Source organism: Hylaeus volcanicus, chromosome 6 (assembly GCF_026283585.1).
Source record: "Hylaeus volcanicus isolate JK05 chromosome 6, UHH_iyHylVolc1.0_haploid, whole genome shotgun sequence".
Taxonomy (NCBI): Eukaryota; Metazoa; Arthropoda; class Insecta; order Hymenoptera; family Colletidae; genus Hylaeus; species Hylaeus volcanicus.
This window is the reverse complement of record NC_071981.1, coordinates 25,386,174-25,407,670: the sequence shown is the minus strand read 5'-3', so window position 1 is coordinate 25,407,670 and position 21,497 is coordinate 25,386,174. Positions and strand designations below refer to the sequence as shown.

General features: G+C 29.3%; 6 protein-coding genes across 25 annotated transcripts; 2 read left to right on the top strand and 4 right to left on the bottom strand.

The window, feature by feature from the left end:
* Positions 1 to 104: 104 nt before the first annotated feature.
* On the bottom strand, positions 105 to 6,030 carry LOC128877952 (ATP-dependent zinc metalloprotease YME1L-like). Of its 3 annotated transcripts, none has more exons than XM_054125662.1 (12): positions 5,734 to 6,030; positions 5,253 to 5,381; positions 4,750 to 5,172; positions 4,455 to 4,671; positions 4,285 to 4,367; positions 3,952 to 4,195; positions 3,746 to 3,878; positions 3,358 to 3,595; positions 2,793 to 3,035; positions 2,556 to 2,702; positions 2,321 to 2,485; positions 105 to 2,236 (listed from the first exon to the last, which is right to left on the bottom strand). In XM_054125662.1, the coding sequence occupies exons 1-12, from the start codon at positions 5,758 to 5,760 to the stop codon at positions 2,045 to 2,047; spliced, it is 2,241 nt and encodes a 746-aa protein (XP_053981637.1). In that variant the 5' UTR covers positions 5,761 to 6,030; the 3' UTR covers positions 105 to 2,044. The 3 variants fall into 3 exon arrangements, with proteins under 3 accessions (XP_053981637.1, XP_053981635.1, XP_053981636.1); XM_054125660.1 differs by having other exon boundaries at positions 4,285 to 4,379; positions 5,734 to 5,980; XM_054125661.1 differs by lacking the exon at positions 5,734 to 6,030 and adding an exon at positions 5,473 to 5,612 and having other exon boundaries at positions 4,285 to 4,379.
* A 526-nt stretch (positions 6,031 to 6,556) lies between these two features.
* On the bottom strand, positions 6,557 to 8,234 carry LOC128877966 (coiled-coil domain-containing protein 28A). 7 transcript variants are annotated; one of them, XM_054125688.1, is made up of 5 exons: positions 8,096 to 8,234; positions 7,616 to 7,836; positions 7,322 to 7,532; positions 6,981 to 7,097; positions 6,557 to 6,895 (listed from the first exon to the last, which is right to left on the bottom strand). In XM_054125688.1, exons 2-5 carry the CDS (start codon positions 7,769 to 7,771, stop codon positions 6,696 to 6,698), a joined length of 684 nt encoding a protein of 227 aa, XP_053981663.1. In that variant the 5' UTR covers positions 7,772 to 7,836; positions 8,096 to 8,234; the 3' UTR covers positions 6,557 to 6,695. The 7 variants fall into 7 exon arrangements, with proteins under 7 accessions (XP_053981663.1, XP_053981666.1, XP_053981665.1 ...); XM_054125691.1 differs by having other exon boundaries at positions 8,113 to 8,189; XM_054125690.1 differs by having other exon boundaries at positions 7,982 to 8,159.
* LOC128877956 (coiled-coil domain-containing protein 25) lies at positions 8,177 to 11,848 on the top strand. Of its 10 annotated transcripts, none has more exons than XM_054125667.1 (11): positions 8,177 to 8,367; positions 8,435 to 8,628; positions 8,698 to 8,858; positions 8,946 to 9,157; positions 9,384 to 9,577; positions 9,857 to 9,924; positions 9,984 to 10,122; positions 10,737 to 10,784; positions 10,869 to 10,960; positions 11,023 to 11,405; positions 11,473 to 11,848. In XM_054125667.1, exons 1-11 carry the CDS (start codon positions 8,318 to 8,320, stop codon positions 11,552 to 11,554), a joined length of 1,623 nt encoding a protein of 540 aa, XP_053981642.1. In that variant the 5' UTR covers positions 8,177 to 8,317; the 3' UTR covers positions 11,555 to 11,848. The 10 variants fall into 10 exon arrangements, 8 of the variants coding, with proteins under 8 accessions (XP_053981642.1, XP_053981641.1, XP_053981643.1 ...); XM_054125666.1 differs by having other exon boundaries at positions 9,734 to 9,924; XR_008457324.1 differs by lacking the exons at positions 11,023 to 11,405; positions 11,473 to 11,848 and adding an exon at positions 10,457 to 10,642 and having other exon boundaries at positions 9,734 to 9,924; positions 10,869 to 10,961.
* Positions 11,849 to 11,862: 14 nt separating this feature from the next.
* On the bottom strand, positions 11,863 to 13,752 carry LOC128877958 (queuine tRNA-ribosyltransferase catalytic subunit). Of its 2 annotated transcripts, none has more exons than XM_054125676.1 (7): positions 13,388 to 13,752; positions 13,234 to 13,323; positions 13,014 to 13,167; positions 12,787 to 12,919; positions 12,543 to 12,704; positions 12,311 to 12,479; positions 11,863 to 12,212 (listed from the first exon to the last, which is right to left on the bottom strand). In XM_054125676.1, the coding sequence occupies exons 1-7, from the start codon at positions 13,574 to 13,576 to the stop codon at positions 11,868 to 11,870; spliced, it is 1,242 nt and encodes a 413-aa protein (XP_053981651.1). In that variant the 5' UTR covers positions 13,577 to 13,752; the 3' UTR covers positions 11,863 to 11,867. The 2 variants fall into 2 exon arrangements, with proteins under 2 accessions (XP_053981651.1, XP_053981652.1); XM_054125677.1 differs by having other exon boundaries at positions 12,787 to 12,865.
* A 471-nt stretch (positions 13,753 to 14,223) lies between these two features.
* Positions 14,224 to 15,159, top strand: LOC128877973 (ragulator complex protein LAMTOR2). The gene is made up of 3 exons (XM_054125702.1): positions 14,224 to 14,443; positions 14,626 to 14,788; positions 14,896 to 15,159. The coding sequence occupies exons 1-3, from the start codon at positions 14,376 to 14,378 to the stop codon at positions 15,043 to 15,045; spliced, it is 381 nt and encodes a 126-aa protein (XP_053981677.1). The 5' UTR covers positions 14,224 to 14,375; the 3' UTR covers positions 15,046 to 15,159.
* Positions 15,160 to 15,297: 138 nt separating this feature from the next.
* Positions 15,298 to 21,297, bottom strand: LOC128877964 (BTB/POZ domain-containing protein KCTD5). 2 transcript variants are annotated; one of them, XM_054125685.1, is made up of 4 exons: positions 21,081 to 21,297; positions 20,374 to 20,670; positions 20,106 to 20,234; positions 15,298 to 18,554 (listed from the first exon to the last, which is right to left on the bottom strand). In XM_054125685.1, the coding sequence occupies exons 1-4, from the start codon at positions 21,270 to 21,272 to the stop codon at positions 18,525 to 18,527; spliced, it is 648 nt and encodes a 215-aa protein (XP_053981660.1). In that variant the 5' UTR covers positions 21,273 to 21,297; the 3' UTR covers positions 15,298 to 18,524. The 2 variants fall into 2 exon arrangements, with proteins under 2 accessions (XP_053981660.1, XP_053981659.1); XM_054125684.1 differs by lacking the exon at positions 15,298 to 18,554 and having other exon boundaries at positions 19,052 to 20,234.
* Between the last annotated feature and the right edge of the window lie 200 nt (positions 21,298 to 21,497).

Here is a 21,497-nt window from a genome sequence, read left to right as displayed (position 1 = left end):
ATATCGAACGTTGCTCATGCAATTAAGAACACGAGAATGGAAGTAAATCGTCAAAATTGATACTGATATCTAGAAGTGTAACGTAACAGCACTGATTTATAAAATGAAAATGCAGAAACAAATTATATTGAAACATGTATACATTCATATTTACACGAACAGTCAATAGATATAGCTATATTTAAACAAAGTAATAACAACAACAGTCTTGTCTGTATGAAATCATGGATATCATTTTGCATTATACAATGTAATTTGAAGGGAAACGAAAATATTCTAACGAGACAAGATTGTTTGAATGGGCATAGTATAACTAAATTACAATACAATCTAACTTTGCACTGTATTTTTTGCCTCCATCGGAAGTTCATCCATCTATAAGTTATTATCCGTTACGATTCATCGGTGATTTTCTATTTCCTACAAAAATCAATACTTAGTTCCATAATGCGGCGTAATATATTTCTGTACGAGTGCAATTTCAATTAAGGTAGTATTTCTTTCAACGATACAAATTTCGAAGGAGAAAAAAATGGGGTACAAATGGATCATTACTCGGATATTAATAATATTGCATGGGTAGGACAATTTTATAGAACAGTAAAATGTATGTCGTAATCGTAGTATGCAATAATTTATCAATTGTCACTATTAGAAATACGTAGAACGGAATAATTTTCATAAAACAAGATCCATCGATCATCCTTTTTAAAAATTGTTGTCGAACCTCTATTAATTTGATTTGTTCAAATTTTATGTGCCTGTATCATTATATTTAAAGAACGTTCTATACATCAATTACTAAGGTACATTGACATTTGCAAGAATATGAAACAAGTACAATGCTTGCAAGTTACTTTTATAATAGTTATCGAAAACAAAACTCGCCTTGCTTATTTTCCGTCAAATATTAATAATATAAATAATCTTGCTACACTTAAACGATCTGCGTTTTGTTTATTCTCAACGATACGTATTACTTTCGATACATGAAAGGTGGACCTGGCGATATTATGTGGCTACCGCTGCTCCAGAGGCTTATCGATCTTCGAAGGATCGTTTTTTTGGATTCTTCAAGATCCATTTGCTTCGTTAAAAAAAATTCCTCTACCCATTTTGTATGGTCGAATGTCAGGTGGACTATGTTAAGCAATAGGAAAGCGGTATTCCTATTGCATGTGCTAGTGTCACTGGCAATTTAATTTGCTTTGTAAATAAAAGTTCTTTTTTAGAAAAAAAAAAAAAGTGTTGCAAAGGAATATGAGAAAGTAACTCCCTTTTGATCCTTTATAAGTTAATTATCCAACTTTGAATTACTAAAAGATATTTTGAAGATGATGCGCGAGTCCCTTGCATCATCTTCCAAATATCTGGGAAAAATTAATAAAATTTCACCATTGCGTCCAAGAAATTACACTTGTAACGCGCGGCATTACACGCACCCACTTGTTTTGTTTTAAGTTTATTTATTGTACATCGGTTTCTCAAATTTGTAAAATTATGTTACATCTTATGAACGCAGTCCACTTTATACAAACTATTTATCTAAAGAAAATAAGTTTCAAATTTTTGTTTTGCGAATAACCTCGAACAAAACGTATTCTAATATTCTCGAATTCGGAATAAAATTAACAAACTCGAATTGGTAATGGCAATCAAAATATGTTAGATACGATAGATTTAGCTAAGATAAATAATCCAACCACATCAACCATAGTGCAATTCTATGCAGTTCCGAGTCTATTGAATCTCAGCAAAAAAGAAAATAGTTGTATCAAAAGTAAATTTACATGAATTTTTACAGGAAGCACAATATATATTAATGATATAAGTAATTAAATAAAACGATTGAACTTACATACCTTAAAGACATAAATCGAAAAGTTCCATTACATTTTGATCAAAATTTAATAATTCTGCGTGTATTTCAAATTGTAAAACGTAAGTAATACAATAAAGAAGTATAAAGTATTATCATAAAATGTGATAATATACCAAATAATTTATTTTAATCTCTATTTAAAATTGAATTTCGATATCCTAATTATAATACATGAGAAGATGGATCTATAATTGGTGGCTGATTATTGATAGTTTCAATTCGAGTTGTCTTTCCGTTCACTATATTTTTTATATCTTCAGCGTCTAATGTTTCGTATTTAAGTAACGCGTCTGCTAATTGTTTATGTTCTTTTGCGTGTACCTTTAATATTGTCTTCGCGCGTTCATACGATTCCTGAAAAGTAATGAAAGAAATTTAAAACTTAATATTTTTAAGTAATACGCAGAGTCATTGGTATAGTATAATGAATAAATTTACTTGTAGAAGACGTTTCACTTCGCTGTCGATGAGTTCATTTGTACTAGGGCCGTATTCACTAGTTCCAAACGATTCTAGTTTTTTAGAATCTGAATACGCTCTAAAACCAACTTTTTCTGACATGCCATAACTTTTGACCATATGCTCAGCAATAGAAGTTGCTTGCTGGAAATATATGATTATTAATACTAATTGGAAAATATATAATATATAATAAACAAAATATGTTACATACTTCAAAATCATTTGACGCTCCTGTTGTTACTTTATCAGTTCCAAAAACTAATTCTTCTGCGGCACGGCCACCCATCATCGAATCCATATTAGCTAATAACTGTGACTTTGTTATATGAAATACATCTTTGTCTCGTAAAAATGATGTCTAAAAGTCAAGGAGTAACTTGTTGTAAGCAATTATTGTAAATGTAAAATTTATGTTTTTTTGTTATAGTTTCATACTTGTAATACTTACATGTCCTAAAGAAGCTCCACGGGGTATGATAGTAACTTTATGTATTGGCACAGCATCTTTAGTGTAATATGCAACTAACGCATGTCCTGCTTCATGAAACGCTGTAATACGATTGGCTTCCTCGTCTAACATCCTCCTCTTTCCTTCTGGACCCAGTACTACTTTATCTCTAGCATATTCCAAATGTTTCATGGTTACATAATCTGCATCATTTATTGCTGCTCGTAAAGCTGCTTGATTTACCTTTAACAAATTGAACAGGTAGAGAATAAGGAAAAAAAAAGTAGAACATGAAAGTTAAAAGTAATACTTTACTCATCTATATAGGGTTCCTTCAACGTGAGCATCTAGAATATTTCCGACTCTTTTAAAAATACGAAAAAAGTCAAATGCCACGCATGCATATATTCAGATATATGTATTATATATTCCATGGTAACGGCGGATGGTTGTGGAATATCGTTTGAACAGTGCTGCTCTAGATGTTTACGTTAAAGGAACGTGAATAAACGTTAAAGAAATACCCTGCATAAAATAATGAAAAAAAGTGTGTAAAAGAGCATACCATATTCTCTATATCAGCGCCTGTAAATCCAACAGTGCATCGGGCTAAATAGTCTATATCAACATCTCGCGTTAATATTCTTGATAAGTACAAATCTAAAATTTCTTTCCGTCCAATAAAATCTGGTATATTTACATAAATTTCTACATCGAAACGACCAGGTCGCATCAATGCGTTGTCCAGATCATCGCGTCTATTTGTTGCGCCTAGTACTATGACACCTTCGTTTTGAAGAAATCTATTGTTAAAAGAAAAAGATTCAATATCCAATGCGTAAAGTTACGACACGCAAGAATTATAATTAACAATCAAATTGAGATTTATACGTTGAGATGGAGCATCTCTACCTTCATCGTAACAAAAAAAAAAGATAAAATGTTTACTTTACCCATCCATCTCTGAAAGCAATTGATTTATAGTTTGATTCGCGTATGGGTGAAGAACTGAATTTGTTCGTCTTCCGCCGACAGAATCAATTTCATCTATAAATATTACAGCGGGTGCTCTTTCCTTTGCTGCCTCTAAAAGAATTAATTAACCGTGAATAAATTGGTCAAACTTAATCTATGCGAGCTTAAATGAAGGATGACTCACTAAATAAATCTCTCACTCTACGTGCACCTTGTCCTACTAGAAGCTCGTCAAATTCTGGTCCAGCTGCATGAAAAAATGGTACACCAGCTTCACCAGCTACTGCACGCGCTAATAATGTTTTTCCCGTCCCTGGTGGACCCACTAATAATACACCTTTAGGTAATTTTCCGCCAAGCGCGGAGAATTTTTCAGGGCTTTTCAAAAATTCAACTACATCTTTCAACTCTTGCTTAGCTTCTTCAACCTAATTGTACAAATACAAAAATGTATACTACTTTTTGAAAGGTGAACTAATATTCATATTTTTATTTTGTTCATAGAACTATAACTTACTCCTTTAACATCATTGAAAGTTACTTGAATTGTTTCTGGATTAATCTCAGATTTTTGACCCATGGGATACTGAAATATACTTCCTGGTTTGTAACCTGTAAAAAGTAAGCTTTTATCTATTAATACCAAATTTCTTAAATAAGGCTTTTCAAAGTATTGAATCTACAGACCCGCATACAAAATTGCTAGCGCAAAGAAAATCCCAAATATTAAATTAAGTACTGTTCTTTGCCATACAGAACGTACGCGTACACGACGTTGAAGTCCTGCTTCGTATCCTTCGATAAAAGCTGATTTGATTTTGTTATGTTCTTCGGGTGACACTTCAGTACTACTCAATATATGTTTCATTCTTTCGAGATCCGATTCTTTCAAACCATGCGTATTCTGTGGAATAAAAAAGGCATTTATATTTATACAATTTAATTTATAATTGAATTATAAACTAATTACATATTGTCTTACTGTTTCTAAAGAATGAGTAATCCATTTTTTGAACCTGCTTATAATCGATGGTTGTCTTTCCAATTCTACGCTTACGTTACGCTTTGTTTTAAAACTACGGATTTGTACATGATAATTGAAAGGGTTTTTAACGCAAAGAGAACATAATGTTCTGTGATACTGTTTCGATGATAAATATATAACAGGTAAAATGATCGGTTCTGTGAGTTGTGCACAAGGAAATCTTTGTTTGTTTTCTGTAAAATTTGCTCCCGATACGTAAGAAACTTTCCATTTATTATTTACTCCTATGTTTCTTTTAAAAATTCTCGCAGAAAGTTGATCTAATATTACCCAAACATTATTCTTTTTTATATCAAGCGGCGTAATTACATTGTATGTACTCAATTTATTTATCGGTAATTCCATATAACTTTTTGTTGCCTGAAATAAAACACAAAAATTTGATAGATTATTATTAGAATTTTATAATTTAATTTAATAACTTTAATGTAATAACTTACTTCTGCCAAACTATTACAAGCTGCGTCCTCTGTTGTTGTTTTGAATTCATTTTGTCTCTTAACTTTGACTGGGAATGCTGTAGATTTCGGATTTACTGCTGAAGTTAACTGTGTCAGATGATACAACACCTAAAAATGTAACATCATGATAGATGATTTTATAATATTTCATTTTTCTACATTCTCTTTTCAAAAGTAAAATAAAAGTATACATATATACATAGAAATCATAGCATAACATTCTTCAAATTGATCTCCACCATATTGTAAAATTAAATATAAAACAATGATATAAATGTTAGCAGTATATGCAGTCACAAGATGAGGTTATGAAATAGAAAAAAAACGTAAGCAAATTTGAATAAAAGAGTCACTTGTAAAGTTTTTAATTGCGTGGTGAAAAATAATATGGTGAGCTATTTAATAAACTTAAAAAAAAACCTAACACGATTCTAATACGTTTGTGTGGTAGCATACGAACCTGATTATGCGATTGGAAAGCAAACATTGAAAACCAATCCTTTTTAACAGACGTAACGAAATAGATAAAACGATCACTTTTAAAATAATAACGAATCCAATTCCTTAGAGTTTTGCTACGATAAATTCGAAATGATTAGATTACATGACATCAATCTCTAGCAAGAAACATAGTTTGATGTTATAAGGGTAACGGAAATGAGGCTCTCCGCTCTGCGTGTAAACTTCCGAATATTTAAAAGCAGCTCAGAGTTCAGAGAAGATCGAAAATTGGGCACGATATTGTTTTGAAATTTCTTCGTAAAACGCATTCTTCTTTTAAACTCGAGATTTTATTATGCATGAAAAGAACACATTTTAGTTTGTAGTTGAATTTCTTAGGTAATAATTACATTTCAAAACAACTGGTTTATGACTTCTAGACGTACTTCATTTATTTTTAAATAATATATAATTATATAATGTTTATTAAAGTCATATTGAAACAGTTCGATAATTATATAATATTTATGTATTTATTTTTAAAGCCATAAAACAGGTCATTTTGTATATTAATAATTTATAACATAAACGTAAAACATTTATTTATTATTCGATTTTATCGAATTGAATAAAAGTCAAAGTAAATTGTAGAACAAGAAAGTATTTCAGAAAACATTTTATTTCACATTGTATTATATTACAACAATTAACCTCCGCAAAACAGACTTAATATGTAATTATTATTTAATTTGGAATAATATGGTTAAATATATATATTGTAAGGTTATATAAAATATTATGAAAATGTTTAAATAAGATATTAAATTCAATAGATATGTAAATATGTTCTTGAAAATAACATTTATTTACTTCAACAATGTATAAAAACATGAAAATGTATAGTTTTTAACGCATTAAAAGCAGATCAATCAATGCAATCAAACCTATTTTATATATATATAATATATGTAAAATTTGTAATCATTTACTGTGTAATTTTTCGATACAAACACTAAGCTGTTGGAGACGTTGCAATAAATTCCGCATATTAGTACTCGAATGACGAAGATCCGATTGATCTCCACCTATTTCTTGTTTTTGACCTAACTCAAAATGAAGTCTAGCTAATCGTTCCTGTTGCTCCCGTATTTCAGTCATTTGCTCCATACTGCAGTCTTTCCCTAAATTAAAATCAATACTATTTATTTACAAGATTCCTTAATAATATAGATTTATGTTTTGCGTATAACGGTATACTTAACGCACCAAATGCTCGTAAACTGCCGCTATGAAAATCTTCCAAAAGCTGTAACAAAGCTTGTTCCATACGCCGAACATCAGGAACTTCTGATAAAAAGCAATGATGTTTGCATGGCGCCATACCTTCATTTTATAATACCAAAAGACAACCAAACAAACTGATGTAATGAGAATGTACAAACTTAAAAAGGTGAGCATGAAAAATTATAAATTCGATGTAAAAGGATATAACAAAAATAATACGGATATTACTTATAGCATAAAACTCATAATTGAAGTAATTTCAATTAAAATAAAATTAATATAAATACATTTAGAAATATTAGTTTACTAACTTATAGAATTACCTTTATGTTGACGATTAATTCTCGAAGGTTCAGGTCGATTTGGTCTCTGTTTTTCTTTCTCGTTCATATAACTTAGACGCGATTGATTACCATAATTTGAAAGATTCACAGCTCTTCCAGAAACCATAGATCCTTGACTTGTCGCTTGACCAGAACTACCTTTGCTAACAATTGGTGATGTTTGCGTATTACTTTCCCATAATATTTGTTGCTGGAACAAGTAGCTTACACTGTTATCATTTATTAATTTTATATGAAATTACGGATATATAGAAGCAAATATAAACTTCATACCGATACGTGAGAACTATGTGTATCATTTTTACTTGGATGTTTAGACCTTGCTGGTGTCGAAGGTGGTGTGGCTTCTCCACCATGACTTAATGGTTCTTCGCATTCTTCCTCTTGAACTAATTGTTGTAGTTCGCCACATCCTGATTCTTCAACCATTTTGATAACTTATAACGTTAACAAAATATTTACTTGTTCTCCTGTTGTTAAGGTTGAACAATTTCCTGCAATTTCGATCCTGTCATTATGTCAGTATAATTTTAAGTAATAAATTTGAATGAAATAAATAATATCAATTATAAGTAACATTAAATAATAAATAAGATCAAATATTATTCGATACTACAAAGATAACCTCGAAAAGGTTACATGGAATTAGAGGTTGTGCACTTACTATCGTTATCGCACAAGTTATATCGTTATAAAATATAATTGCATTAACACACAAAGAAAATAAGAAAACTTATGCATCAACCCATGTACCCTTTAAGGTTACATGCCCAATGTAAATACAGAGATGTCAAATTCGGTCAGCGGATCCCCGTGTCGACGATGGTGCCATCTGCCTCTGCCTATGTACTTATCAATCTATCATACTGGAGATGACGTTTGATATGGTTTGATAACGTTGATGACAAGCAATGATGAGTGATAATGTAAATTGACCGTGTAATTTTCCCAGGCCACTTGGAAAATAATAGTACAATGCTTCAACCGGTATTACCAGAAAATTATTTGTCAATTTATGTTATAAGGTATATCATTTTTCACAATCATAAATATCGATAAATTGTTACTAACAAATGATTTCTATTTATTTAGCCTCGAAGGTAACATCACAAACATTAAAGCAAAACCAGACTTTACTATAGAAATAATCAAAACAGCTGCAGTGAATTATTTTTATAGTCATGATAAAACAAAATTACAGCTCCAATTCCGCTTAGTACATTCATCCAAGTTTAAACAACTTGTAGATGACCGTAATATAAACGACGAAGAAATTAGCGAAAATGGTAAATTATCAGTGTAAAGATATTAGGTTATAACATGTGAAATGTCCATTTGATCTTCTACTTTTGTAGATACATTACTATTAGTTGAAATTCGTCCAGTACCTGTAAAAGAAAACATGCTCGAAGAAACATTAAAAGGTCCAAACGAAGAAGCAATATTACAAGTAACTAGTAATTTACCAATATGTAATCCACCTCGACCTATGTCATACAGTGATTGTTGTGTGGAAGTAAGTATATTTAATTACAATGTTTTTCATATAATAGAAATTAAATTTCATGTAATAGAAATTAAATTTTCAAGTTTTACGTTATAGCTTCAGAGCGAATTACGGAAAATCTTGATATCTCTTGTAAAAGCATCAGCAAAAATTTTGATGTATAGTTCAGAAACGCAAAGGCTTTACGAGATTTTACAAGAAAAATTCAAAGCTAAATGTAAACCAACTATCGACCAAAATACTGTGAAAACTCTTATGGAAATGGGTTATTCTCATAAGAAAGTTTTAAAAGCTCTTTGTTTACGAAAGTATGTTGTATGAAAAACTACTATACAATTTGTATTAAATACATGAAGTCACTGTGTATATTTATGTAAATAGAATTAGAGGTTATGCGCTGATCATCGTTATAAAATATAATTGCATTAACATACAAAGAAAATAAGAAAACTTATGCTTCAACCCATGTACTCATTAATTCTGCATTTATGAGTCATAACAAGTTAAAAAAAATAAACTTCAAATTTATTATAGATCAAATATAACAGAAGCATTGACGTGGCTAATAGACCATCAAAATGATCCAGATGACGATGATGATAACGATAAGGATTTAGACCTGTTAACTATTGAAAGAGATACCGATAAATATGTTGCAGATCCCAGTTCGTCTACTAGTGCCAGAAAGAAATCTTTAAAAGATACATGTATTGAATTATTTAAAGGAGGTATTGCCCAAGAATGTCTTATTATATTTTATTTTATATAAACCTTTTAGCAATATATAAATAACGAATTCAATAAACGATTATGCTAAACATTAGAAGTCAGTACTCAACTTCCGTACATACTTGTACCTAAGTAAAATGGCAATTATCATACAGAAAGTCAAAGTTTGAAGAAAGATGGGAACTTAGTCAGTATAGTAGATCTTCTACTAGAAATTTTTCGTCGCTATAAGAAAATGGATTTCAAACCCGATTCTAAAGCGGTACAATTACTTCTAGAAATGGGATTCGAAGAAACAAGTATTATTGATGCACTAAAAATTACTGGAAATGATCAGACTAATGCTGTGAGTAGTGGCACGTTAACTCAATTGAATTTTAAGTTCAATATTTTACTTTTTTCCAGTGTGAATGGTTGCTCGGAGAACGAAGGCGTAGTTTACAGGATTTAGGTGAAGGACTCGATCCTGAGAGTCCAATTTATAAAGCGATTATGAATAGTCCGCGGGTTCAGTTAAGTCTTACGAACCCTAGAATGTTGCTAGGTGAGATTAGTTTTTCTTTTTTTCTTATTAATACGTATAAATTTTACATAATTTTTGTAGTGTATTTATCTATACTGGAGACTCCAACATCTACTGATGTTTGGATTAACGATCCAGAAGTATCACCTGTACTATATCGAATAATTAGAACATATTATACTGAAAAACATGCCATTCACATGAATCGATATCCAACTAATTAATATTGTTTTAAAGGACTGTTAAATATTTAATAAAGATTTTAAATATAAATTTATAGTGAAAGATTTCATAAATTATTACAGTAATAATAATAATTAATTTGTTATTTGTTACTGTCCGTTGGTGGCGCCAGTTTACCTCCTGCGCAACTACTCCATGGTTCAATGTCGCTAGTGGTCGCTAGTATCGACTGGGAGTTTGACAGATATTATTGTAACACGTGATTAATTTATTTTTTTCGCAATAATGGTTTACTATTTTACAAGTGAAGGTATCACTTTATATATTTATCATGACATTTACTCTACATTTATATAGTGTATATATTCAACAGTTTTCTTATTTTATGATATTAATTAATGTGTATAATGATGGACAATAAGGTTAGAGTAATGGTTCATTAAAAATTTCAGTTGTACAGCCACCAGTGACATTATTTATGGGAGTCGATAAATATGAAAGTGAGTTAGAAATATTAGTTAACTATGATGTATAGAAGATGATACTGTATTAATTTACGGTGCTTTAAATGTATGGTTCCATAGATGAAGATCTCATAAAGTGGGGATGGCCAGAGGATGTCTGGTTTCACGTGGATAAATATTCTTCGGCGCACGTATATCTTCGTCTTCATCCGGTAAATATTTTGTATTTCGTTAATAATACTAATGTATGCATAAATTTATGTATAATTTACAGGGTCAAACGATAGACGACATACCGAGTACAGTTTTAGAAGATGCTGCGCAATTAGTAAAAGCGAATAGTATCGATGGTAATAAGATAAACGATGTTGATGTAGTATATACAATGTGGTCCAATTTAAAAAAGACTCAGGGTATGGAAGTAGGTCAAGTTGGTTTTCATAAAGACAAAGATGTTTATAAAATTCATGTTTCCAAACGAATAAACAGTATTGTCAATCGATTAATTAAAACTAAACGTTCGGAACAAGTAAATTTTAGAGCGGAAAGAGAACAACGCGACAGAAACGAACGAGAAGATAAAAAGAAACTTATGAAGGAACAAAAAGAACAGGAGAAAGCAAAAGAGAAGCAAAGAAAAGAGGAAGCAGATATGAGGCAAGTCATACATTTCTTTTATTTATTTGAAGAATTTTAAAAATATGACTGTCTTATACTTTTTTAGGAGTTACAATTCTTTGTTCAATACATCTAATATGATATCGAACACGGAGAATAGCGGATATGATTCGGACGATTTTATGTGATGAAATTGTTTGCGTTATTCGTAATCTGTGCCTAACATACTAACGTATTAATAGTCTTGAAAAATAGAAAATTACGTTTGAAACAGAGAACACTTATGACTTAAAAATTCAAGACTTATACCGCTTTAATGTATGGAATGTAAACTACAAGTACAAATGTACAAGTACAAGTACCAGTACACTGTTAATTTACTATCTTCATTGATAATCGAAGTTCTTATTAATTAAATTAATTGGAGATGTATGTTTCTGTGAGAATTAATTAAGTATTTATGTATAGTATATTTATAAAAATTAATCTAACCTTTCTTTTTTATAATAATTTAACGTGAACAGCTTCTAAGGCATTGATTATCCACGAAGGATATTCCTTATTTGGATATAAATCTAACATGTACTGTTGTATAAATCTTGGAAAATTTTGTTCTTTGATACTTTGTCTAATATCTCGCATTAATTTCATTTGAAACGCTATATTATGAACGGATAATAAATGACATGCAACTGTTTCTACCGTTGCAATATGATGTAGATAAGCCCGTGTATATGTTTTACATGTACTACATTCACACGACTCATCTATCGGTCTCATGTCGTTGCTATACTGAATGGTCTTTAAGTTGAGTTGTCCAGTACGTACTAATGCACAGCCAAATCTCTAAAAAAGATTTTTACATATATTAGAAAAATTACATATCCATTAATAAATGGCATGGTTAAGTTTATTTATTTTCAATGATTAGTAAATATAAATACCGCAGTTCTTGTGGGAAACACGCAATCGAACATATCTACTCCTAACGCGGAACAAACAATTAAATCAATCGCAAATCCAACACCCATTAAATAACGAGGTTTATCTTTTGGAAGTATATCCGTGGAAAGGTGTACCATTCTCCAAAAGTCGTCTTTACTTTCTCCTCCGCTAATAATAACCATTAAGAAAATAAGTATTATTTTTAACCGATGCTACTTTACGAATTATTACCTTAATCCGCCTATCGCGTAACCATTGACTTCATATTTAATCATTTGATTTGCACATTCCGATCTAAGTTTAGGATCCAGATTTCCTTGTATAATCGGAAATATGCTCTGCTCATTTGGTCGCTGATGTGCTACTAAACATCTTTCTAACCACCTAATTGTTCTAAATTTATACATTAAGTAGTAAACATATTTTTAAAAATTTGTAATGTAGTTACTTATATGTCTAACTAAATGATATATACCTGTGCATAGCTTCTTCTACTCTTGGTCCTGTTAATGTAGTTTTAACCACGTCGTCGAGTTGCATCATTATATCTGCACCTATTACATTCTGTATTTGTATAGAGTGTTCAGGCGTCAGCATGCAATCAGATTCTAAGAAATAATATCAGAGAATTGTTGGACTCTACTCAATTTTTTTACATTGTCAAACATGAATTTATTTTTATTATTTCGAAACTTTGACTACCATTGTACGGCGATTTAAACTTTACACCTTCCTCTGTAATTTTAGCAAGTTCTAATAACGATACCATCTGAAAACCACCAGAGTCTGTTAATAAAGCTCTTTTCCAATTCATGAAATTGTGTAATCCCCCAGCTTTTTCTAAAACATCGAGACCCTAGAAAACGATCTTTTATCAGATAAAAACTATGTATTAAAATATTTTTAAATAATCTCAACTTACTGGTCTTGTTCCTAGATGATATGTATTTCCAAGAATAATCTGACAGTCTAGTTGCTCTAATTGTTGAGGAAGTAAACCTTTTAAAGTGCCCTAAAATATTAACTTTGCAGTATATATGTTAAATAACTAATTTATAATTATTCAACTAACTTACTTGTGTTCCTACTGGCATAAATACTGGTGTATCTACGTGATGATGAACGAGACTCATTCTTCCTGTTCTAGCTTTTGTTGTTTGACATTCACTAAATACTTCGAAAAGTAACGGTGGTTTTCCAGAATCTGTCATTTTTTTCAAACTACCAAATTTCTTGGCAGAGGATGCTAACGATATGGTTTTCATTTATATAAAATTGATAAAACGATTAACGCTCACTTAGCCGCTCAGTGAGCGAAATTTAGCACCAGTGGCGTCATCGGTGGGAAAACGCCCAAGTTTGTAGTGAAAATGTTTTTTTTACCGACACTATCGGTATATTACCATCATGTCGGTACTTACCATCTAAAAGCGCCATCTAGCGGTGAAAAAAGGAACTATTTCTCGACAAACTTGGGCATTTTCCTGATAGAGGCGCTGACCAAATTCCGAAAATTAGTTCGGCCTCTTCAACGCTAGATGGCCACGATAATGATAGTTGGTTCCGTCATTTGGCAGTAGCAGTGGGAACTATTTTCACTACAAACTTGGGCGATAAATAAATAATAAAATAAATGACTACATAACGACAGTTGCAAAATCGATGTTAAATGGCTTATGAAATATTTGCTGTTATAGTTTAAAGGAAATTCGTTAGTTGATCGCGGATACTTTAAAGCCTAAGGAATTTTCGTAATACATTAAACATAATTAATTTTGTATTGAATACAAACTGAAGTACTTGCATTATTATTTATTTCATTTGGGCGTATATTATACAGTGAAAATGCTTCACAATCGTAGTTTAGTACATAAAGAACTTTTATTTACAAACTTAATACTTGTTAGGGATATTCCTTCTACTGTGTTTTAGGGAATATAACTGTCAAAAAGTGACGTTCTCACTTTCTTACGGTTTAATATTAAAATCAGTGTGAAATCGATTGAAAATAATTTATAAAGTATCAACGATAAATACAAACTTATATTTATTGTTTGTGAAACTATGTTGAAACCAAAAGCTCTTACACAAGTATTGAGTCAAGCCAATACAGGCGGAGTGGAAAACACTTTGTACGTGAACCATGATACATCATTATAAATATTATTCTTTATCAAAATTATTTCTATTATTTTACGTAATACAATATGTTATTCATACCTCTATTATACATCTGCAAAATATCTTTTTATTTAATTAAAAATATTAGTATTTGTAAACATTATTAAATTTCCTTCTTAAATACATGTTTCAGATTATTAAATAGAGATGGTGGTTTATTAGCTTACAGTGGTTACGGAGATAAAGATGCAAGAGTGACTGCTGCAATTACAAGCAATATCTGGTCCGCTTATGAAAAGAACGGACGAAATGCATTTAAAGAGGACGAATTACAATTTGTATTAATGGATTGCGTGGTAATTAACAGATACTTTACTATTATATTAAGCTTATATAAGTTTGTTATGTATATTTCTACTAGTTTCGTTTTTTATAAAAAAAAATTGAAATATTTATGCTATAGGAGGGCAAAGTTGTGATCACAGAAGTAGCAAATTTGCTGTTATGTTTATATGCAAAAGAAAATGTTGGATTCGGTTTATTAAGGGAAAAAGCACAAGCTCTAGCAAGATATCTTGATCAACCGCTAAAAACAATAGCCAATATGCCTTGAACATATACATATAATTGTAATTTTTTGTAAGAATTTATGATTTGTACTACTCTGTAAATAATATATTTTTAATAAATAACAAATTTATTAATTTAAAAATCCATATAATTAACATAATAATCCTAAAAGTTTTTCTTACAATAAGTATTTACTTCCTAAAGAGCAATTATTATTACATTTGTTGGACAGTTGTTTTTTTTTTGGAGTTTAAGGCACCTGCCCTAGGATCTGTGTATGCTACTTTGGAAGACACTGCTGTATAATATTTGATATTCATCAAACGGTATTTAATTGTGTAATTATTTGTTTATTTGAAATGAATTACAATTAATACAAACAATTACTTTTGATATATTCTCAAAGAATAATACATATAATACACTATAATCAAAATATGTATTTTAAATGGCTTACACAGAAACTCATTTTGTTTAATGCGCGAAACATTGCAAATTTACATTAACACAAAAAACTGATCGTTCTCTTGATTATGTTCTTACAAAAATTAAATCCTATTTATTTGAAAACAAATTGTACACGATAAAGTATTATTATTTTGTTAACATTAACTTATCGTAAATTACGCTACAGAACCTACTGCATAGTAATTTATATTAAGTGTCCTACGATACAATTAAAATTGTTTTAAAGCACAATGTAACTAAATAAATAAAACTATGTTAGTATTTACTGATAATCTCGTTATAGTGCATTTATATAAAATGACCGAGGAGTTCATATCACTTTTCAACCATGTATTAGTCTTACACAGTATTCTTAATTTTAATAATTCAATTAATATTTCTTTTATTTATTTCATTATTACAAAAGGAACTAAAATGACTTTTTTGTTATCAAAGTGTAAGTTTCGTGTAGGAAAAACTTATTTATACCATTAAAATAGTTACTGCATGTATACTTATTCTTATAAAATTTGTGTTATGAATATAGTTTATATATATAGATATATTCATGTAATAATTAAAGTAACATATTACTATGCAGGAATAGCAATAGTTATTTATGTAATATTGCAGTGAAAATCTTGATTTGGATGAATTTGAATTGTGTCTTATAAATTTAATTATGTAGAAATAGTTGTTTACTTTGTTTATTTTATAACGATAAAGTAAAAACAAATTATATTATTTATCTTTTTCTATTAAAGACAAAAAGTGTAATGAAGCGTGAAAAAAATATAAATTATACAATTCGATATTATTCGTTTTGTATACTAATTGTCAGTGTTAAATATGCATGAGCTGAGTTTAAAACTATTAAACTTGGTTACATATCGTAAAATACAGTCTTGACGAAATACTTATGTAAAATTAAATATTAAATAGACATGTTCACATAATCGTGAACGTATATGAATTGAAAAATAATCACAAAATGAGTACACTTTTTCTAAGTGGAATTATTTTCTTTTACCACCACGATAACGATGCTATAAACTCCCATTTATATCACTTATATTTATACACTTTCTCCTACAATCACTCTTGTATCTAACTTAAAATAATTATCGGTGTTAAAATTTATTTTTAAATATATATAAATACTAGTATCTCCTCTAACAATAAACATTAAACAGTTAATGGATTTAGAAATATATCTATGAAAGTACAAACTCTTTCACATACAGAGAGTTATATCCATATGCTTAATGTGACAATAGTGAACACTAATATCAATTAACTTAATGACGCGAATTTAAATTGCAAAACAATATCATATCATGATATTAATAACACTGTACATTGCAGGGAATTATCAATATTGGTCCTAATTTTCCTGATATTTTTTAGTATGAAAACGAGTGATTATCAGCCAATCGATAAATTTGTATGATTCGTTCTTACCATTAAATTACAAAGTTTTTCACTGTGTGAATTGTAATACATTTTTTTAAAAATAGCGTTTACTTATACCGTGTTAATGTAAAAATGTAATTAGTTAATAGTATCACTGAACTGTTTCACGTTAGTAACTAGAAATAAATTTTTTCTTGCGAAACTATTATTACATATATTTATATGCAGTATATTAATATATACACATATACATATATGTATATAGATACATACATACATCGTTCTAACAGTACTTATGACGATTTAATACTACGTATAATTTTATTCTCATGAATAATGCTTTTAATTTAATTATGAATATATTGTCTACAACACTTCTTTAATAGGCCTTTAACAATTGACAACCTATGTTAATCTCTGTTGTAAAGTGCTTTCATTTTTGAGACTGCAAACATGTATTGCAAATTTTAACACTTAAACGATAAAAACTTATCCGGAGTATGTGCATTATGGATAAAAGAAAAAAAGAAAGAGAGGATGGTATGGAAAATAATATATCTTTTGACATTGCTTTAAATCTATTACTTTGATTGCATTATAAGAAAGAAACTGTTACATAATAAATATTAGATGAATTTAAAAGAAAAATTACTGTTAAATGGTTTAGAATTTTCTCTTTTATCCTTTGTTTGTTTTACAATTTTACAGTAATAACTTTTGCTATGTCGCAGTCCGACTTGGACTCGTTGTCAGTGACATAGTAAAAGGAATTTCTGCATATAGGATTAAAAATTTTACATTCAAATTTTATTCATTTTATACATCATGTATTATTAAATGATATAATACATTGCTTTTATTGAAAATGATATTCCTTTGTGGTATAACTTTGTATTGGATAATTAAAATTATTATGCAAGATATACAAACATTATCCTATATTTTATAGCAGCAATGTAAATGTAAGTAATTTTGGTAACATTACGACAAAGACATAATTAAGGTAAAAATTATTTTTGTACATTTTGGTACAAAAAGATAAACTGTTTACTACTAGAGATAGTATTTATATTCATTGTAAAAATTTGTATGAAAAAGATTGCCTTCATGAATGCTATTGTCTTTTCAACTATTTAATGAAACTAAAACATAATTTCTATAATAACTAAGTAACAATTTCTTTAACAAATATTGGTAATCATATGTATTAACATTTTAGTTATAGTATGTTCCTTTTTAAAAAGGAGTCGTCGTAATTTATCAATGGGATAGAAAATTTTACTTTAATATTAAATTTTCTCCATTATTAAAAAATTTATGATCCCATCTCGAATTATTAAAAGCTATCTTTGTCACTGCAATCCGTTTCTATTCTTGTCAAATGGTAAAAAAAAAAATTTATTCATTGGTGTGTGATACTTTCGGTTCTTAAAGCTTCATTTTACGGTGTCACATTATAACTATATATCTACAGAAGGTATTGTACCTTTTCACGTTATCTCGTGTATGTATTACCACCATACAGGAAAAAATGGAGTAATAAAGATTTGCATGAACTTAAACGTGTAAATGTAGAAACAAAAGCAGTCTTCATCTTGTCGCTGCACAGTTGATTTAATTAAACGAAGTAAAGAAAGAAAAGGACGGATTTAGATTTAGAGATTACATGCGAGAACCCTTCTGCTGCAGAACCTAAAAGACAATTTAATGATTGAAACTTAGGATAATCTAGTAAAAACGTTTATGTTAAAAATTATACCATTAAGTTCTATGAAGTTAAAAAACAGATATATTTAATTTATCATACAAAATGGTTAACAAAGTTTATTAATTACTTTAGCATTGTTCAGCCTCTGCATTTGTTATATAAATTTAACTTTAATATAAATTGCATTAAAATATCGTTACAATTTCTATAAATTTATTGTAATATACAGGTAATTTCTAAGTGAATAAAGTGGGAAGAAACTGTGCACCGTGACACCATTATATTATAGATTACTTTGTTTTGATTAATACAAATTTAATCTAGAAATTTGATACCTTGAAAAAACTTTTGTTATATAATAAATTTTACTCGTAACAAAATGGTGACTTCTTCCAAATAAAAAATGGAAAACATATGAAATAACTCGGTCATGCAATAATGAGTCATGCAGGATATAGGGTAGAAAGTAACCAAACCAATGAAAAAGAAAAAATTCTTTATTCGATGAATAGCATGCGATACAACAATAACAGTACGGTACATATAGCAAATATCAGAGGCGGAACATGCTCATGCGAATTGGCCCCTGAATTGGCACAAACTATAAAAACTGGTATAAAGAGCTTTGATACTTAAATTAAAATTAATTGCCGGTCATGTTAAGATATACTTTAACTCGGATTACAAATGTAATACAAGAAAAAAAAAAAATAAAAAAAAAATACTTATAAGTTTCAGATAGAACAATATAAAATAAATTGTCTAATAAAATGTGAATGTGTACATTTATTATCTACTATAAGGCACTCTTTCATATTATTTTGTGTTACAAAATGTAGTATTTGTAATACATTTGTAAAATTGTATGCATAAAAATACAAAAATAAAATATTTACGTTAAAGAAGTGTGACTTATAGAAGATGTCTACCACAATTTTAAACTTTACATGTCTCTAAAATGATCTTTGGTTTCTTAGTAAGTGTTAATTTATTGAAGTACTAACGGTAAAATGGTAACAATTTGTTACTCAATTTATTCTAATGTCTTATTTCATTTAACCCATTCATAACAAGAGAGGTTATGGGTTACATTATATTGAAAATTTTACCACGAAATCAGCGATACGCATACCATAATCGTGTTGTGATTATTTTGAAATGTTGCTCGAACCATTGTACCACTGTATATCTTATTGCAAATGGGTTAATGATATTTATAAAAATAAACATAATGATGCAATAAGGTAATACTGATAACACGCCAGAGATTCTTAAACTTTTCTAAATAAATAAACATTGCAATCAACTCAATTTCTTAGACTCAACTATCAATAAGAACCTCTGATATAAGCAAAATATAAACTTAATTTGTAACATTAGTGACGTGATTTTATACTAAAAAATACAATATAATGGAAAAGGTTGTAAAATCAATACTACAATCTATATAATTACTTAGCGAGACCATGAAAAATTTATGCGTGATTATTTTGATTGAGATTACGATGTGAAAGACTTGAATGCGACAATGATACCTTAACACGATCCGTTGCTTCTTGTTCCTTGCTACTGAGTTGACTGGCCCCATATTCCCGACTGACCACACATAGAAATTCAGCATGATCGTCATTTCCATAATTATATTGAGATCCTATGTTGATTAACTAAAACAGATAAAGATGAACCACTTAAATTCGTTATGAATAATAATAATTAAATTTTATTTGAATGTGTAATAATTTAAAATTGTTAAAATTGAAAAAATGGTTATAAAAAAGAAATAATGATATTTATATTTAATACCTGCTCAAATTTCCATCCATCGGACATGGTCGATACCATTTGAGTTAATTCATCTTCATGAAATTGTAGAACTCTATAAACATGTTTTTTTGAATCACGTAGTGGTCTGGTATCCCTTAATAAAATTCTTTCTTTGACTAGTCGAATTAATTCAGTAATATTATAAAACTCTGCTTCTTCTAATACACCCTCTTCTGTCAAGTCTTTATTAATCACCAACTTTCCATGACGTAAGTAATTTAAAACAGGGCTAAAGTATGTTGGATCACGGTCTATCAAATACGCTCCAGTTTCATCCTATACAACGAAAGAGTTGAAACATTTATTTATTTAGTATGTATCTTCAAGTAAACAATATATGTTTTCACATAAAACTTTACAATCTACTATGTAACAGTACTCGTTTTATTATATTCTATGCAAGTAGTTTTCAATTATTCTGATATAATAACATACGTTACTAATAATTAATAAATTACATGTAACTTTCATATCATTTTAACAAGTTAGTAAAATCGTAACATTGCTGAAAGATTACAGTGTTGTACAGTTGTTTTTGAAAACAATGTATGAAATGAATCTTTGTAATTATAATTTATTTATTTGTAAAAAAAAAATGGAAATAAGATGTATATTTAGAATAAAAAGATGAAAGTAACATTTGAATAGTTTCAAAGTTCGCGGTTATCTTAAAGCATCAAACTAACCCTGTCTGAGATAAGGTCAGAATCTTCTTGACACAATCTATAGAGAAACGAATTAGGGTCTCTGGCTAACGTAGTTTTTGCTGTTAAAAAATATGTTCCACCAACGTTCAATCGAACCCACTGGTTATTACAACGCTTTTCAAAATGATTTCCTGCCATTTCGTGCGAATTCGTGTCACTGAAATCCGCCATGCTTGCTTTGAAACCGACGTGATTCAGTAGATAGCTTTCACGACAAGTCAAATCCATACCTTAATATTTTCCTCGTAAGCGTAAAAATTACTTCGTTACATTACACTGAATCTAATTTAAATAATATGCTCGAATCGTTGATATATTTCGTGTTAAATTTAAAAAGGTGGTATACCTATAAAAATTGGAATATTTTATGGCGGGAAAGTAAATTGGAAGCATAAA